Below are 19,080 nucleotides of genomic sequence, written 5' to 3'. Positions count from 1 at the left end.
GTATCAAAGTAAAAAAAACAAAAAAAATACTTAAAGAGTATTTTAATAATTTATGAAATTTTAATGGCACTTTACCATAATATTCAAGTAAAGGATATTATGAAAAATCTTCTTTTATTATTATTATTGACTATTTTAGTAGCAAAATAGTCAATTTCTATCGTTTAAAATGGGCGGCCCATGATCGGTCTGAACCACGGGCCGTCAAGATAGCCATCGGCCCGAGACAGGCCCAGTAAGCGGCCCGTTTGAGTGGATAAGTGGATAGCCGGATAGGCAGATAATATCCCGTTGTTCGCTACTCTCTGGACTCGGCTGAACAAAATGCCTATCGCCTGTGCGGCAACTCCTTCCCTCTCCTCCTTCTTCGCTTCCCCGCTCTCCGCCTCCAGATCTCACCCCTCTCCCAATCTCTCCCTCACCAAGCACCTCCGCCTCGCCGTCCGCTGCGACGTCACCGCCCTCCCCGTGCTCTCCTTCTCCGGCGACAAGGTCAGCGAGGTCCCCCTCTCCCTCAAGTCCGCCCCCGCCGAAACCTCCCGAGCCATCGTCCACCGCGGTCTCGTCACTGAGCAGCAGAACCAGCGCCGAGGCACCGCTTCCACACTCACGCGCGGCGAGGTCAGCGGCGGCGGGAAGAAGCCTTACCCGCAGAAGAAGACCGGCCGTGCCCGCCGCGGGTCCCAGCGTACCCCGCTTCGCCCCGGAGGCGGCGTCGTGTTCGGCCCCAAGCCCCGCGACTGGAGCGTCAAAATCAACCGGAAGGAGAAACGCCTCGCGCTGTCGACCGCTCTCGCCAGCGCGGCCGCGGCCTCTGATGCCCTCGTGGTGGAGGACTTCGAGCAGGAATTTGAGACGGGTCCAAAAACTAAGGATTTCGTGGCGGCCTTGCGGAGGTGGGGGCTCGACCCCAAGAGGAAAGCCATGTTCCTGATGACGGAAGTGTCGGATAATGTCCTGCTCTCCTGCAGGAACCTAGGGACCATCAAACTGCTGACTCCCAGAACGCTGAACCTATTCGATATTCTTGACTCGGAGAAATTGGTTCTCACAAAATCAGCTGTGGAGTATCTCAACTCGACTTATGGGGAAAATACCCAAGAGGAGGACGAAGGAGAGGAGGAAGAAGAGGAGGATGTTCAAGGTTAGTTTCTTAAGATGGTTTATTTCTGTTCCTGCGAAATCATTTAATTGCCTGTTGATAGCCAGTGTTAGTTGCTTGTTTATAGCTTGCACATCAAAATTTATTGGCTGCGTTGTTAGGATAAGGAAGTAAATAGTAGGTATTCTTATTCGTTGTGGAAATAGCTTGCAACAAAAATGGTTGTCATAATTGTATTTTCACTCTCAAAAAGTCCTTACCTTTTGGTAGGAATTGACATTAAAGATGAACAGTATAATACTTTTTCTATGGTGAAACATTTGATAGTATTTCAAAGGATATGCCTGGTTATAATTCTATATTTCATCCAATTGTCAATTAATATCTTAGAATAAAATGAAAGGTTTTTCCATGCACTGACAGGAGGCTAATATAAGTGAATGAAAACTGGGACACTTTACAATAGGTTAAACGTCTTTCTACATATTATGATGCAAATTATTAAGTGGACGTTATTCATAAAATTTTAAAACTAATAGAATACCTGAGGAGAGACAGTGGGAATCAACCAAAAGTGAAATCCTAACTTGATAAGACTCTTACTGCATCTCCTAATATAGCACAGTTTCATTTCTCAATACTTTTCCAAGGACTTCTCAGGGGAACTCAACTTCATCTTAGTCGTGCCTGATAAGTCTTGTACTATTTTAATAAATTTTTCTTTGATTATCAAAATAAATAACAAATGAAAAATTGGAAACATACTTGAGATTTGTTATTGAAGTTAGGGAGTTCCATGCCTATAGTTTAACCTGGGTGAGTGTGATGTTCTATGATGTACTTCTATTGAGGGGCATTGCCCCAAGCAACTAGTGTTTCTAGGATGGAATGAACTTCATCTTGCTTCAACGTAGTATAATGATAGGCATGAGAGGTCATGCTAAAGCCATACAGCTCCATGCCCATAGCCGATAGGACCGCATAGACAAGCTCACAATGGTCCATGGTGTTCTTTGCACTTGTCCATGTGGGGCTATGGGTGCGGACTCACTAGCTTCTGCACATTCCTTTTGAAATATTGTTCTACACTTGATCATAGGCAAATGGAAGTATCTGCAACCTGGGATGGTGATTTCTCTCCTTTTCCTTTAAGGGGTATATAATTGTCTGCAGCCTTCTCACTAGAATCTTCAACATGTTCTCGCTGCAAACATAGTTATCTTTGTCCAACACTCATAATATAGTGCGACGGCTTGGAACTAAGGTCTCAGTAATGCCTTCATCTTCTAAATTGGCCTCATGTATAATATTTATTCTTCACCTTATGCTGTTTCCATAATTACTTTGCATGTGAAGTTACATGAATTTCAGTGAAACAGCATACTGTTGAAGACTTGTCAAAAACATACACACACATGGAATGTTAGCGTGGTGATATAACTTGAATTTGGTGGAGGGTAGAAGTTTCTTGAGAAGATTCAAAAGTGATCCATGATTCATGTTCTAGCAGATACTGCACTGCATATTAGTTTTAAAAATCTAAGCTGCAAACCTATTTTACCAATTTATATTTTTAAGGCGGCAAGAGATGGCACCAGCCGATGCCTAGTGAAGGCATTTTCTTCCACTGAGCTTCACAAATTTAACAAAGAAAAAAATTATTACTTTTTTGAATCAATAACCTAAACATAGTAAAACAATAATGCACTTCCAACATATCAAGCCATCATATGCCCCATTGGATTTGGCCGGCCACTATGGCCTACAAACAACAAAAATTTCTGCTGTCCTAGTTATGCAGCTGCAGGTGCATAGGTCCCAAATTTGACGTCTGCGAAATGACTAGGCATTTTGAAGTTTATGTAGATGGCAACACACATGAATAATCGGATGATGGATCATCTGGAGAGGTCAATGTTAAGATGCTTTGATTCCTGAGACCCAAAAATTTGAAAATAAGTAAAGCAAAGAAACATTTTGAAACAATGATCAGATCTAATGTATTAGGCTCTGCTTATGAGAGAACAAGTATACTACCAGTATTCCATTATTTCTTGAATGTTGTTGAGCTTTTATATTGCATCTGTCTTCTTTCAAATCCCATTTTGTAAAGTCGGAGAGAATTATCAGGATAGGAATAAGAGGGAGTTTGTTTATCAAATCCAGGAATTTTGAGAAAGCCATACAACAAATATGGCTTCCATAAATAATATATGACGGCTAACTAACATCTTTTTTTTTTTTTTTTGGTGTTTTTCAGGAGATAACTAAAATGATATTGATTAACTTTGGTATCATGAACCGCAGTAAGGATCCTTACATTCTCATTTGGAACTTAAATTTTGCCTCACGTCAAATTTATGTTGATGAAGCAGATCCAATGATTTCTTGAGTTCATTTTGTCAGATGTATCTGATGATACAGTTAATCTCTAGATTGCAGCCTCATATTCTTATGGAGGTTTAACTGATACTTTTGAACTGTAAAGTTTGATTGAATTTCCTGCCCAACCAAATGTTGTTATTTTTGCTTCATGTATGGAAGTCGATAGAAATCCAGAATCGGTCCTTTACTTTTTCAATATTGTAAATTTGTTGGTCTGATTTGCCTTTAGAATGTAAAAGATATGATTTGTCTGCTTAACTTCATTTTTAAGGATCCGCATTTTGTTTGTGCTCTTATGTGCACATGGGATTTGTACGTATCTCACCGTTCCATGGACAACCTACTAATACTAATAAACATTCAACCACTCAAGTTGTATGAAGATTAAAAGAATGTGGATCTAGATTATTATGATTCAAGGAAGATCTTCTAAAACTTAGGTAAAGACAATAAACGAGATGTATTCAACACACGAATCATCATATAATATCAAACTAGAATCATAAGTGCTGGAAATTAGAACCACCAAGAACAATAATTTGATGGATTCATGGAATCCTAAAAGAAAACATGTTTCAACAGACAGTTCCATGTCAACCTTAGTTGCTGTGATATGATTGACACACCCAACATAAGAATATTATATTAGAAGTCATCATTAGGTCATGTTAGAAGAAGTCATAATTAGATTATGAACGGTTAAACGAATTACTTAAGATTGCTCGGTGTCTATTCAAAGAGAGATAATCCTTGTCACAATTAAATTCCCGTCATAAATTTATGTAAATTATGTAAATGTTATTTTTTTAAATTAATTAAAAAATTATATTTATTTTTTATATATTAAATCCATATTAATATTATTGATCGCATTTAATCATTCTAAAAATATATTCAATTAAAGGTAATATAATAAATATTAAACGATTATATTTTATTAGTATTTTAATCACATAACTTTAAAATCCTAATTATTGAGAATTTGTTAAAATCAATTGAATTCCCGTCACAAAAAATTTTAAATGTAAATAAAATAAATCGAACTAATAAAATATTAATTAATTTAATTTGTGATCGAATTAATTAATTTTTTAAAATATTATAAAAAATTAATTAATTATTTACTTATTCATAAATTATTTATTTAAAATTTATAAATTATATTTTTATTTTTATTAATTTAATTTACTCAAATAAGTAATTTTAAAATCAAAATCGAAATCAATGGATATAATTTTTAAAATTTTAAATTAAAATTTTAAAATAATCAAATTAAATTTTTAAATTTTCGATTTATTATTTTTTTTAATTTCTCGTACTTATGGATTTGACAATTAAAATAAAATTCAAAGAAATTCACAACGGAATGATTACTTTCCGTCCAATGAAAAAACGTTTTGTCGGCTTCCTATTGGTTCCTTTGTCCATCTGACTAGTCTTATTATTATTATCCAATAAAAGAAGTGGACGACAACACTTAAATTAGGGCTCGGCGGCGATCTCGGAAAAAGGGGTTCGGTGAGAGTCTGGCGTCGGAATCCGCTTCTTCCGCGTAGCTTCGCACGTTTACGCGGCGGATCTGGTCGAAAGGCTGGTTGGCGTGGAGGTGGGTTTTGGTGTGGTCTTCAACCGTTCTGGTTGGAAGAAGGATGGAGCGGAGGAACTGCCGGATGAGGCTTGAGGTTCCAGACTCCGCGTTGGAGCTGGTGCTGGGTTACTTGGACGACCCACGCGACAGGGAGGCCGTCTCGTTGGTCTGCAGGCGGTGGTACCACATCGACACCCGGTCGCGGAAGAAGGTGACGATTGCCATCTGTTACTCCACCAACCCCGATCGGCTCCGCCGTAGGTTCCCCAACCTGGAGTCGCTAAAGCTCAAAGGCAAGCCCCGCGCTGCCATGTTCAACCTCATCCCAGAAGAGTGGGGCGGCTACGCTGGTCCGTGGGTTCGTGGCCTCGCCGAGTCCCTTAGTTGCCTCAAGTCCGTCCACTTTCGCCGTATGATCATCGAGGACGAGGACATTGCTGTGCTTGTTAGGGCTAGAGGCGACAAGCTCAAGTCGATTAAGATTGACAAGTGCTCAGGGTTCTCAACAAATGGCCTCATGACCATTGCCCGTTCTTGCAAGTAACCATTTACTTCACTTGAATGAACTGTTCTTGATTGCTTCTTTTAACCATTGGTCTTTTTTGGCGCATCTTTTCTTGCCATATAATTTCTTGGCTATCACTGAGAGTTAAAGGTATGTTATTTTGTAAAATAAATATAACCAAGGACAAATTTAACCTTTTTTGTTGTTTATTCTAAAAACTTGAACGTATGAAAACTTCTTGACTAAAGCAATTTAGTGTAAGGATCCAATAATGCCTCCTGTACTCTTCGTTCCTATACTTGCTGCAGTTTTTTGTGAAAAAGGCCCTCCAAATGGTTTAGTGAAGATGTCAACCTTTTGTTCATTGGTCCTGTAATACTCAACATGAACAACACCTTCATTCAAAAGCTCCCTTAAGAAATGGTATCAAATTCAGATATATTTGTTTATCCATGAAGAACTAAATCCTTCTTAAAATTGTTGAAATGTTGTCATAGAATAGGATTGTTGAACCTTCTTGATGCTTGAGATTCTCTAAAATATCATGCAACTAAAGTAAATGATATCTTGCAAAAAGAAGGGAAAAAATACGGGGCTATTTCTGAAGCTCCCGCCATACGGGGTAAAGGGTCTATTGTACATAGGCTATTTCCTAGACTCGAACCCGTGACCTCTAGGTTACATGGTAGCAATTTTACATTTGCGCTAAGGCTTCCTTTCATACTATACAGTAGCAACTTTACCATTGTGCCAAAGCTTCCCTTCATGCTATTGCTCCACTTCCAAGATCAAAAACACAATTAACACTTTGCTAAGTCTCTCAATAAAAACAACAATATTAACTGAGACATTATCTAATAGAAAGCATCATAGTCAAGAGTTCCTTTCACATATTTAAGAATTCATTTTTGTTGCTGCCCAATGGTCAGAGAATGGTTTTTTCCATAACCATGCTTGCTAAACTTACAACATACTTAATATCTATTAAGTATGATAAGCTTCCATCCAAACTTTGAAACATGATTGAGTTAATCAACTTCCCTTCACCATGTTTGTTTCAATTTCAATTCTGTAATAAGCATTCTCCATTCTATATGTTTTTTTTTAAATCTCTTTCGCATAACTCTTTTGAGTGATGAAAATTCCATACTTGGATCTAAGAACTTTAATTCCAAGGACATGGTGTAATTCAACCAAATCAATCAGCTCAAATTGAGAGCTTGAAATCATTTAGTACCTTCAAATCATTACTAGAAAAATAAGATCAACACAAAGACTTACAAAAGGTGACAAGGTGAAGATGATTCAAGATTGAAAATAAATTGAAAAATATTAATTGAAAATAAATTTCAGATCGGTACATTCATATTGAAAGGTAACAAGTGAGGAATATTCAAGATTGGCATTCACATAATAAATTAAAGATTTAATTTTGTTGTGTGGTAATTGGCATTTTTTTTTATTTTAGTAATATAGAGGAATAATTATAATCCCAATTAAAATTTGTAGATTTTTATTTAAAATATTTATCTTCACATTTGTTGTAGAATTGAGTCTATAAAAAAAAAATTAAAACTCCTTTATTTTAATCATCTTTGCATTAATATAATTTTCAATGTAATTTCCCTGTGTGAGCTTTTCTCACCTATTGGTGAAATTATTTTTTTCACTTTATCAATTTCGTACCAAGATCTTGAGTGGTTCAATTTTGATAACGTCTATTCCCTTTAATGCATGTTCTTTGTGGAAGTTAAGAGGATTTGATTCAAAGTCACACATTTTGGCTTGCTTTAAAATCAATGGCATAGTTGTGTATGTTTTTGTTATTGTTCTTCAGTCATATTGGGAACTACAAATGGGTTGGAATCATGGTGTACAAATGTTTGGTACTCAAATGAGTGGACTATTGAGGCATAGTTACGTGCATTGTAAAGTTCAGTGTAATTATTTAGCCACTATGTACAAGCAACAATCAAACAAACAAAATATATGCAAAATAATTTGATTAATAATCTGGTGAAACTTAGGAATCCAAGGCTTCTTTTACTATGCAAATACAACTTTCATTAATCTGCTCCCTCCTATAATGATTTTCCTATAAGTTTATCTGTTTCAGCCTATCCATGAATACTGGTTCTCACTTGTAACATGCAGAAACATAACAACATTATTCTTGGAAGAAAGCTCAATTGCTGACGATAATAATAATGACAATAGATGGATTCGAGTTCTTGCTCTTAACAACTCTGTGTTGGAGGCTTTGAACTTTTACATGACAGATCTCAGAGTTACACCGCAGGACCTTGAGCTACTTGCCAGGAATTGCAAATCATTAGCTTCCTTGAAAATCAGTGAGTGTGATATCTCTTGTCTAATCCATTTTTTCCAAGAAGCAACATCACTGGAAGAATTTGGCGGGGGATCATTTAATGATCAGGTTGGAGAGACCAACAAGTACGAAACAGTTAAATTTCCTCCAAAGCTGTGTTGCGTTGGCCTTATCTATATGGGTACAAATGAAATGCACTTATTATTTCCATTTGCTGCTTCACTCAAGAAGCTGGACTTGCAGTATACATTTCTCCACACTGAGGATCACTGTCAGCTGATCCAACGCTGTCCAAATTTAGAGGTTCTAGAGGTAAAGGCTGTCTATCTATAATCTTTCATTGTGATTCACCCATGCACTTGTCCGTTATCCAAGAATCTAATTTACAATCTTAACTGATATCAGGTTAGGGATGTGATTGGAGACAGAGGGTTAGAAGTCGTGGCCCGGACATGTAAGAAACTGAAAAGGTTCAGAATTGAGCGAGGTGATGATGAACAAGGCCTGGAGGATGAGCAGGGTCGAGTCACACAAGTTGGTCTATCCATGCTAGCTCAAGGATGTCCTGAGCTAGAGTACTTGGCGGTATATGTCTCTGATATCACGAATGCAGCCCTTGAAGCTCTTGGCACTTTCAGCAAAAACCTCTGCGATTTCCGGCTTGTTCTGCTTGACAGAGAAGAGAAAATAACAGATCTACCCCTTGATAATGGCGTCCGTTCTCTGCTTAGAGGTTGCACAAAGCTCCGGAGGTTTGCCCTCTACCTCAGACCCGGCGGACTATCAGATTTAGGTCTTGCTTATATTGGAGAGTACAGCAGCAACGTCCGGTGGATACTGATGGGCAGTGTTGGTGATTCTGACGTTGGATTGCTGAGGTTTTCGAGAGGATGCCCGCACTTGCAAAAGCTTGAGCTAAGGAGTTGTTGTTTCAGCGAGCATGCTTTGGCCATTGCAGCTCAGCAACTGCCTTCTTTGAGGTACTTGTGGGTGCAAGGCTATGGGGCATCTCAGAATGGCGCTAGTTTTTTGGCAATGACACGTCGGTACTGGAATATAGAATTCATTCCTCCAAGCAAGGATACCGCTTCCAATGAAGCGGGAGACAGGCGTGGAGAAGCGCAGATACTTGCCTACTACTCCCTTGTCGGTCGGAGAACTGATTGCCCGGAATCTGTGATCCCACTACTCCCGGCATGACTTGATTGTACGTACTTAGCCTTTTATTTATTTATTTATCTTCTGTTCAGTTCTCTCATTTCCCCCCTCTTTCCCCTTGATCTTTGTATTGGTCACGAGGGAAATGCATGCATCTCGTCTCAGCATAACAGCAGTTTGAGTAGTTAATCTGATGCTCTATTTTCTTTGGCCATCACCTTTGTTTGATCCGAAGAATTAAATGCAGCAATTGCATCCACATTTACACTCGTAAGTTCCATAACCAAGGACGAGTACGGTTTGATCGTCGGCATATCAATGGTTAAGTTTCCTTGAAGGAGAGGGAAGGATCACAGGCAGAAGCATAGTCATCGTGGGCGCCTCGTTCTCGCGGTCACTGCGGCTGGCGTAGTCGGTTGCTGCCCTTGGCATCTTCGCAGGGGCAGGGGCGGTGGTGCGCACGTGGTGCCGTATACAGGCGCAAGCAATTACTTTCCATGCCATATGAAAGCACCGGGTGGAATGCACTGTGGAGGACGTCTAGAGACGATGGATATGAAGGAGCAGCGTGGCAACATATGATGGATGCTGGATAAATACTATTTTTTATGATTGAGTTGTAGATGTGTATATGTTTCCATATATGCATTCAATTTCAAGGACACGTATTCAGTTCTTAAGGACTTAAATAGTGCATATGAATCTTGTAAGTCTTCTTAACTTGATAATATTAAGTTGAATCATAGAGATTGAATGTCTTTGCTCGATCAAACGGATGGAGTGAGCTAGCACAAGTGCATGACGTGTGAATTGAGGTGTGATCATGGAGCTTCCTCTATGACCTTGATATTACCATAAAAACGCTACTGCCTTATTTTCGCTCTAGCTGAGTAGTTCACAGCTGCGCAAGTCCGGATGAAAAGTTTGAAGTGAACGCTCGTTTGCTCCAGACTTCTCGGGCATTAAAAGAGTGACACATCGACCAACTGTTGAATCAGCCTAGTGGCCGGCTGGTCTGTCTATCGGAGCAATTGGTTAAAAATGCCATTTGGGGACGAGTTTAAAATGCTTGTCACCTACAAAAATTACTCTATCGAAAACATTAAAATGCTTCTCAACTACAAAGTAATTCTGTTTTATTAGTGTGTCAAGGATACATTTTAGGCGACCTTGCGACCTCACAAAGATAAAAGCAGGAGGCGAAGGTTTACAGACTAGACCTGAAAAAAGTTCACAAGACTATGAAATACTTCAACAACCAAGTCCCATGCTACCTGTTAAACTAAACAGCCAGAACAAAAGAGGAAAAGAACAGACTCCTGGGTCATTTGTACTGTCACGAACTAGATACATGAAACAGCAGCAACTCTCAGACAGATCTGTTACAATAAGAGTACAAAACATTACAATATGAGATATTAACTAAAGCAGCATGGAGTACTAAACCTCAAGATATCTTCAAAAAAAATCCCATTATTATATTATAATGGTAATAAAGGTTCAAACTCAGACCTTATCTAACTTCTCATGCATGATTTTGCATTTGATACAAAGAGACAACCTCCAAGTGACAGATTCACAGAAAATTTTTGGCTTCCATGGCTTAGATTACCTTCCTCCTTGTATGCAGTGGTTGATTTGCTTTTGCCTTCAATCTAAAATTAGCCACATCACGCTCTAAATTGACTAAAAGGAAAATAGAAGGTTCCCTAAATAATATGAAGGGACCTTCTGTACCCTCTAATTGGTATGAAGAGAAAGACAATATTCCTTCACCAAGTGAAAGTTTGTGCTTGAACATTAGAAGGAAGCTAGGAAGAGAAAACCTCTCTCAAGCGACCCACACCATACACAAACCATATTTCTAAAGCCTTGATAAAGGTTGGCACGAGCCAACTTGAGCCATATCCACAGCTAAGTGCCCTTGATCTCTCACAGAGTACAGCACAAGTAATTTCATTAGGGTTCAACCATTCACACAAAAATGTGCTACCATAACAAGTATGAATAGTAGACACCACACAGCATAAACTGATAAGAGATATACTCCCAAGCAATAATAGAATTATAGGAGTAGTTCTCTATTGTAGGCATGGATTAAGGCGGTTAGAGAAGCCAAAGCTGCACTCACTACTCCCAGCCTGGGTTTAGCTATCGACTAATTCTTTCTTGAGAGAAATTACCAAGCCCAAATACTCAAATGAGAAAAGAAAACTCAACTTTTTTCAAAGAGAGCCTTGGCGCAATGGTAAAGTTGCTACCGTGTGATTTTAAGATCATGGGTTTAAGTCACAAAAACAGTCTCTTGAAATGTAAGATAAGGCTACATATAATAGACCCTTCCTTGAGAGCCCATATTATTAGGAGTTTCGTGCACCGGACTGCCCTTATATATATATATATATATATATATACATATATATATAGTAACTCCTAATCAAAAAGAAAGGCTGGTAATTAAGCATCTTGCAAAATCCTGAGTAACTTTCACAAGTAGAAATCATTTTCAACATGAAAAAAAAAACAAAAGGACAGAGAACAACATGGGCAATGTTTTAAGAAGGCAAAACTAAAGGGAGGGGCAGCACTTTCTTCTGTAGTCTGAAACAATATAGTTAACAATATAACGACAAGCTCAGTCCAGATGTAGTGGTAAAATCTTAAGCATAGCAGACGCAAAAGAATAAAATCACATCAAAATATAAATTAATTTTTGATTCAGATCAGTTGCACATGATAAATAGTAATGAGCTAAAATGATGGTCAATATTTTGCAAGTATCAAATAGAAGGAAATGGATGAAGGAAAAGCCCATAGTTCAAAGTACCTTGTTTAATATTGATCGAAAGCATACTCATTGAGTGGGTACTTTAATAGTACAGAGAACCTGATAAAGGAGTTAAACAAAAATCCAATTTAATAGTGGATTTTTGAATGCAAGAGATTCAAGACAACGCCAATTCACTTGAAGAATACCTTGCCACCATTCACCTCGATTAGCAGCATCAGGGTCATTTGGATTCTCCCCGTTGCCATCTTTATACTGAAACCATTAAAAGGCAAAGTTTCACGTCGTCATAACATTGTTCTCCCTAATTTTTGCAATTTAGTGCATCACTTACAGTTTTTGGTGATCCAGAAACTTGAGTGGATGCTGAACTGTCATAGAAATCACGACCACCGTAGTGCACAGAAGAGCTAAAATAGGCAGATTCTTCGTATGGGTTAGGAGCTACATGTTTTCCATCTTTGTTCCGCATCATTTGTTTCTTAGCTGGATTGCTCTGAGATTTACCACCTGCAGAAGGATAATTTGATAAGTGGTCTTTCAACCTAAATTCTAATCCGTCAGAACCAAACAAATCCTCATGAAACCTTGTTCATGGAATTAAAACTTCAGCATCGCTTAAATGATAGGAAGATGATAGTGTGATCTCAAAGATTTTACTTGAATAGTTCCAAGATACAAAGTTCAATTAAACTGATCGAAAGCCCTAATTGAAATGAAGGACAATAACAAGCTTATTCATTCAACGACCTGGAGCTACGCCCTGAACGTTCCCAACTTGCCCGTCCATCTTTTGCTTACTCAACGTCCAATATAAGTCGCTCTGTGAAGAATCTTTACCCACCACCTACAACGCCATTTCGGAAGTCATAAGAAAAAAAAACATTTTGAAGATTCAATTACAGAGAAAAGGGAATCAAAATGACGAGAAAGCGACACAACCATCGACTGATCGGCGTGCAAGAATCCAATTTCAAAACCCTAAATTTAATCCCAAATTCCACGCTCCCCCAACCAACCCATCAATCAATCCACGAAATCAAAAAAGAAAAAACCTTGACGTACCGCGGAAGGAGGGGGGAGACGGTGCTAAAGTAGCCAGGCGACGAGGGGGATGAAACATCCTTACCGATGGGAAACAGCTCGTCGGCGACCGACGAAGAAGACGGCTTCTTTCCTCCACCTTCCATCTGATCTTGACCCTAATATTGTCGCTACGATGCGCGTGTCCTCCGGATGGATCGAGCAGAGGTATATATAGACAGGGGAGGAACACGTGAAGAGAGGCGATAAGGTTTTAAAGCGAGGAGGGGGAAGAAATGGAATGGCGGCTGCCCTGCCAGGCGCTGTGTCGGCCTCGATGCCTCCCATGTGGCCGCATAATACCCTCCTCGCTCGTTCAATCAATCAATCAATCACTCCATTCTTGGATTTTTGCCATGGATCCGCGAGGAAATCTTTGAGATCTCTTTCCATGCCCATCTATCTATGACTAATCTCATCAGTGTCTTTGCATAAAAAATGTTTTGAAATTAAATTACATGCAAATGAAAAAAAAAAAAAGAACAGCAACTGCTTTGGCTAAGTTTTTAGAACCCTAATGGTGCCAATGAATGGATTTGGCCCAATTAGGAGGTTATTTATTATTGAATTTTAGTTTTACAGATTAACATGATTTCAAATCTAAATTTAATAAAGTTTTGAATTGTTTTGATTATTTAAATTTTATGACATCTATGTATTTGCAAAATCGTAAATTATTATATTATAATTTGCATAATCAATTTTTAAAAATATTTTATAGTATAGCATTACAAAATGATTTATGTTCAATTTGATAATAAAAAAAGATAATGCATTTCAATAATAAAAATCTTTATTATCCAAGTTTCATTGTTGGTAAGATAATTTAAATTTGAAAATTTTGAATGAATGCATTTTACATTTACTTTATTTAATCATTTAATTTAATAAAAAAAATCACATGTAAACTTGAAAAATAAAAATAAAAATCATGGACCAGTATTGCTATTGGTTAATATAAGGGACCCGAAGTTTTACTCCCTTTCAATCTCGAAGATGTCAACGGGCAAATGCAAATGCGGATGCGAAGAATGCGAACATACTCGAAGGAAATTTATTGAATTTCGGCGCTGCAGCAGAGGCGACGACGAGCGCGAGGGTTTAAGGTTTCGAATCGTTTCCAGGCGAGGCTGTCGATGCACGCCGGAGCTCCTCCGGCTTCGCTCTAGGGTTTCAAGGCGCGCACGCGAAGTGGGGGGAGATGCATACGGAGGCGCGGGTGGGGGTTGTGGTGGAGGACAGCAGACAGAGAGCTCTTTCGTCCGGCCACGAAGGAGGCGGCGTTGGTGATGGGAAGGGGACGTACTCCACGCGGCATAAGAGCCAAACGCCGAAGCAGCAGTTGCAGCACCAGCCGCAGATCGGAACGGTGGAGCACCTTATAGCTGGTGGCGTCGCTGGTGCTGTCAGTAAGACGTGTACGGCTCCTCTCGCTCGCCTTACTATTCTTTTCCAGGTATTCTTATTCCTCGCTTCCTCTAGCCTTTGAAAGAAGTAATTCTCCATTCTTTTTTACGTTTTCATGGTCTATTGATCCTTGGAAATTTCTTCTAATGGAACCCACTTGTTGCTCCTCAATTTTTAATAACGAAGATGTAGTAGGATGTAGTTATTCTCTTTACTCTAGTCAGTTTGTTGCTTCAATAGTTGCAACTTGCAACGACTTGGCATTAATTCCTTTCTGATCTAGGATTCCAAGAAGCTTTATAGAATATATTATAAGCATAAGCTGGGTTTTGGGGGCGACAATGGAATATGGCGTTTCAGTTTTTCCACCTATAATAGATTGATTAGCATAAATAATCATTGTCTCTGAGAACTCATAACATTGAAATTGCATTTTGTTGCAGCTACATACTTGTCAGCATAAAGAATTGCAAAAAGATAGTTAATGCAGAGCTTCATCGAAGTTTTATCAGAAGCATTATTAACAGAAGTACCACTTGGGAAGCTTAAAAACACAACTTGGTATCCTCAAAAGGAATTTGGCAGGCGCATCTGTTTTGTTGCTTATACTGTTTTGGAGATTTTAGCCATTTGATGATTTTCTCCCTTTATCATGTATTGCTGAATTTGGTTGGAGCTATTGAGTAATTGATCTATGATACCGACTAGATTTTTAAAATAATGTATTCTTAAATTTATTTGCATTTGTTTAGATAATTATCTAACTTACAAAGTCAATGTGTGTACTCCAATCTTTAATTTGGAGTGCAAACATGATATCACTTCATTTTCTTTTTTATATGTCATGGTTTTCATTGTGGGTTGCCACATTTAGGTCCAAGGAATGCACTCTGATGTAGCCACTCTGAAGAATGCAAGCATATGGAGGGAGGCTTCTCGAATTGGTTCTGAAGAAGGTCTTAGAGCATTTTGGAAAGGGAATTTGGTGACAATTGCTCACCGTTTACCATATTCTTCTATAAGTTTTTATACTTATGTGCGATACAAGAGTGTAAGTTGGAAATTTCAATAGATAGTATGCCAATTTTCTATAGGACCATTGTATTTTTGTTTTCTAAATTAATTATTTTTGCAGTTGTTGCAAATGATTCCTGGGGTTAGATAAGCATAGAGATAATGTTGCTGCAGATGTTTGTGTAAGATTGTTTGCTGGTGGTTTGGCTGGAATAACAGCTGCATCATCTACATATCCATTGGATCTTGTGAGGACACGTCTTGCAGCTCAGGTAATAGCATGCTTTATTTATATAATAACAAGCGGTATTCTATCTTTTACTCTTTATGGGTAACAAAATCTTATTGTAAGCTCTTAATTTTGACATATCCAAAATTTCAAAGCATATAGATGGTGTGAAAATGGAATGAATTATAATAATCTGTTGATTTCACTGTAATTCATTTATGAAGTGAAACTTTCATTTATATTCATTTTGGGATTTGTGTTGTTTGTAGATTTAATTGTATTATATTTAAAATTTACAATATTTTTCATTTATGGTTCTTGCTGTTAATTTTAGCTGTATAATTATGGCTGATGATAGTTTGATTAGGTAATTGCAGGATTAGTTGATTCATAACATTTTATATCTCCTAATCATTTGCAGACACGTACTATGTATTACAGGGGCATTTCACATGCTCTGTATACCATCTGCAGAGATGAGGGTATGCGAGGCTTTTACAAGGGACTTGGAGCAACATTATTGTTTATTTTCTTATCAACCTTCATACTATTATTAAAATTTAGTTATGTTCTGGATTCCTAATGACCATTGTTGGATTGCAGGGTGTTGGACCTAGCATAGCAATTAGCTTTTCAGTTTATGAAACTTTGAGATCCTGCTGGCAAGTTGAAAGGTTAGTCTTTTTTTAATTTGTACTGGTGGTTTCTTTCTATATAAAATATGTTTTTTATTTATAATATTTATGTATGTATCAGGCCACGTGATTCTCCTGTATTGGTTAGCTTGGCTTGTGGAAGTCTTTCTGGTATAGCATCATCTACAGGTATGTTACTAACAAACATATTAATATGCTACACAAATAGAGGTTAATCTGTTTAACATAAAATTGTTATTGTAGAAAACACAATTCATCTTCCTAATCTGTCAATTTTAGAATTGCTGTAAACTAGATGAGTTGCTAGTTTCTAAGAAGTGCCATACATATAGAATTATTAGTTTCAAGGAAGTGAATTATTAGTCTCAAGGAAGTCACAGAAAGAATGTGCAGGGAGAAAATATGTATATACTTAAGAATTCTAGCTTGGTTATTCTTTATGGATCACTCTGATATAACATGTTGTTTGGGATGTCTGTCATATTTCCTCTTAGTTATCTTAGGGCTTTATTTTGATCAGCATAATTAGGAGAAAAATGTTGCCTTCAAGTTGGTGCAACATTGGCAGACAATGTGGAAGTGGGTGATCAAGTTAATTGACACAATACCGTCTTCATTCCTCAAATGAGATGAAGCTGACTCTGATACCTCTTCATGCAGTACAACTGTGTTCCTCAATTGACAATTTTTCAGTGCAATAGAAGGAGAGGAAGAAGAGGAAGGAACAAGAGAATTTTATTTAATGATTCAAAACTTTTAGTGACCAATAGTTTCAATTATCTTATATATTTGCTTTTACCACATAGGCAATAAACCTACTCTAATTGAAAAGGTTAACTAGATAAGGTAGCAGTAGGTCTGTTCACAAACCAAGAAAAGGTTCAAGCTTTGAACTGGTTTGTTTATTTTTCACCAGTGAATCTTAATATGAAATCTGCTCAGCTTCAAAATAAGCAGTATTTTGAGGGAAAACAGCCACTGTAATAATTCTTGAAGGGGCTATGATTGATGGAGTCACAGAAGTGGTTAGTACATGAATATTTAGTAGAGATAGCTCATGTAAAGAAATTAGATTCATAAGTGAACCAGCTGATATTTGTTTGTGAAAGTTTTGAGCAGAATATCCAATATTCGATGCTTGTGTTGACAGCTTGCCATTTCAATCATCCATTTTTTGTTGTGAAATTGGAAAAATATGTTCTACCTATAGTTACGGAACCTCGAGATAGGATCTCATCGTTCCCACAACATGTGGAATTGGGGTATGTATGTGTTTCAAGTAAAAATTAATAATTATTATGTTTTTAGATTGTATGTTAATTTATTGTTTTTTTTTTTACTAATTCTGGCAGACCTGATAAATATTGCACTGAGTCTCAGGAGACCGGACTAATATAGTATCTATAAAGAATCCATATATTGTTTAATTCATTCAATACATATATGTTACAATCAATGATACTAAAACTTTGGAGGTCCTTCCTCCCTCATGAGCTTGCTGATCAAGGCATACTGCTGTGAGATTGCTGGGACCTACAGTCTCTGCTCGTCTTGCATCATTGATTCAATGAGTTGATGACTAAGAATCAATTATTTTGTCACGCCCTTACTAGTAACACTGAGCTGTTGTAACTGAACATTGCAACTTGACTTGAATATGTGTTAATTTCATGATTGTTTTGGCTGATGATTTTTTGCAGTTTAAAGCATTGTTTATGCATCGCACTTAGTACATTATTTAGGAAGGAGAATGCATGAACCTTTGTGCCTCATGTCATGTGACTGTATTCTTTGGACAGAATGAGAATTCAGGTTGTTAACCACACTTGTTGTTTCTCTGCAGTAACATTCCCGCTGGATCTTGTGAGACGGAGATTGCAGTTGGAAGGGGCTGGTGGAAGGGCACATGTTTATACTTGTGGCCTGATTGGGACATTCAAGCATATAGTTCGGATCGAAGGAATTCAAGGTTTATATCGAGGTATCCTGCCTGAGTACTTCAAAGTTGTACCCAGTGTAGGCATTGTTTTCATGACCTATGAAGCTCTGAAAATGATCTTGTCAAGCAGATCAACAGATGAATAATGCACCGAACATTGCCATATGCCTGTGGCACTGATGCTACTGACTCATTTTTTCAGTTCCATAGGTACAAGATAAAATAGTTTTCATCACAAAGGCATCGCATGATGGTGAATTTTGCTGTTGCCGCCATGAAGGTTTTTGATGTACAGATTTTTTTTTTTTTGTTCTAGTGCAAGTACAAGTCATGCTACTGATTACAGTTTCATGAGTTTTCATAAGCTTTGGTACCTTGCAGAACGGCTCATAAAGAAATGAGAGATGGAGTTCTCCCTCTTTATTTGTTGATATGTACAATTATGATTCATCAATTGGACTGCGTAATTAGGCAATGTTCTCCGTCCTTTTTAATTTTTTTGTATATGTGGCATTTGGAAATATTTGATTTCTAACCGAAAGATGATTCTGCTGCAGTTGAGGGTCAAGTGATAGAATTTCATGTGTTTTCCTCAATACAGCTAGAGATGGAGCTCAAGACCTATATTTGGGCTCCCTATATCGTCAGATAGTGGGATCTGGTGTAGTATCCTTTTGCTTTAGCTTCTGGAGGCCTTGTGATCAGTAACTGATTTGTTTCAACAGTGAAGTTAGATAACTAACAATTTGTTCATTGTAACTGGTCGGCCACATGGCAACACTCTTCCAATGTGGATTCAATTTGCTTATTCATGATTTTAATGAGTGAATAATTGTGCACCTATATCATTTATGCTACCCTCATTCTTCGTTGTCAGTTGATTAATCTCACTCAGCA

The 19,080-nt window shown here is 37.8% G+C and overlaps 2 protein-coding genes and 2 pseudogenes across 4 annotated transcripts; 3 read left to right on the top strand and 1 right to left on the bottom strand.

The window, feature by feature from the left end:
- Positions 1 to 302: 302 nt before the first annotated feature.
- Positions 303 to 3,683, top strand: LOC141822761 (large ribosomal subunit protein uL4c). The gene is made up of 2 exons (XM_074710092.1): positions 303 to 1,144; positions 3,363 to 3,683. Exons 1-2 carry the CDS (start codon positions 325 to 327, stop codon positions 3,371 to 3,373), a joined length of 831 nt encoding a protein of 276 aa, XP_074566193.1. The 5' UTR covers positions 303 to 324; the 3' UTR covers positions 3,374 to 3,683.
- A 1,202-nt stretch (positions 3,684 to 4,885) lies between these two features.
- LOC141822758 (coronatine-insensitive protein homolog 1b-like) lies at positions 4,886 to 9,575 on the top strand. 3 transcript variants are annotated; one of them, XM_074710091.1, is made up of 4 exons: positions 4,886 to 5,615; positions 7,735 to 8,221; positions 8,315 to 9,116; positions 9,303 to 9,575. In XM_074710091.1, the coding sequence occupies exons 1-3, from the start codon at positions 5,137 to 5,139 to the stop codon at positions 9,107 to 9,109; spliced, it is 1,761 nt and encodes a 586-aa protein (XP_074566192.1). In that variant the 5' UTR covers positions 4,886 to 5,136; the 3' UTR covers positions 9,110 to 9,116; positions 9,303 to 9,575. The 3 variants fall into 3 exon arrangements, with proteins under 3 accessions (XP_074566192.1, XP_074566190.1, XP_074566191.1); XM_074710089.1 differs by having other exon boundaries at positions 4,932 to 5,615; positions 9,315 to 9,575; XM_074710090.1 differs by lacking the exon at positions 9,303 to 9,575 and having other exon boundaries at positions 4,932 to 5,615; positions 8,315 to 9,279.
- Positions 9,576 to 10,175: 600 nt separating this feature from the next.
- LOC141824583 (uncharacterized) lies at positions 10,176 to 13,257 on the bottom strand (annotated as a pseudogene).
- Positions 13,258 to 14,139: 882 nt separating this feature from the next.
- LOC141824851 (uncharacterized) lies at positions 14,140 to 18,610 on the top strand (annotated as a pseudogene).
- Positions 18,611 to 19,080: the final 470 nt, after the last annotated feature.

This window comes from Curcuma longa, chromosome 3 (genome assembly GCF_044706935.1).
Source record: "Curcuma longa cultivar G26 ecotype Majalengka, Jawa Barat chromosome 3, ITB_CL_G26_1.1, whole genome shotgun sequence".
Lineage (NCBI taxonomy): Eukaryota > Viridiplantae > Streptophyta > Magnoliopsida > Zingiberales > Zingiberaceae > Curcuma > Curcuma longa.
Note: the sequence above shows the minus strand (reverse complement) of the source record. Positions and strands in the feature narration are given on the sequence as shown.

Excerpts from the sequence above, each read along its gene's own strand:
- LOC141822761 (XM_074710092.1), top strand. The coding sequence starts at position 325 with ATGCCTATCGCCTGTGCGGCAACTCCTTCCCTCTCCTCCTTCTTCGCT.
- LOC141822758 (XM_074710091.1), top strand. The coding sequence starts at position 5,137 with ATGGAGCGGAGGAACTGCCGGATGAGGCTTGAGGTTCCAGACTCCGCG. Across the intron at positions 5,616-7,734 it reads ACCATTGCCCGTTCTTGCAA|AAACATAACAACATTATTCT; the intron begins GTAACCATTTAC and ends TGTAACATGCAG. Across the intron at positions 8,222-8,314 it reads CAAATTTAGAGGTTCTAGAG|GTTAGGGATGTGATTGGAGA; the intron begins GTAAAGGCTGTC and ends AACTGATATCAG.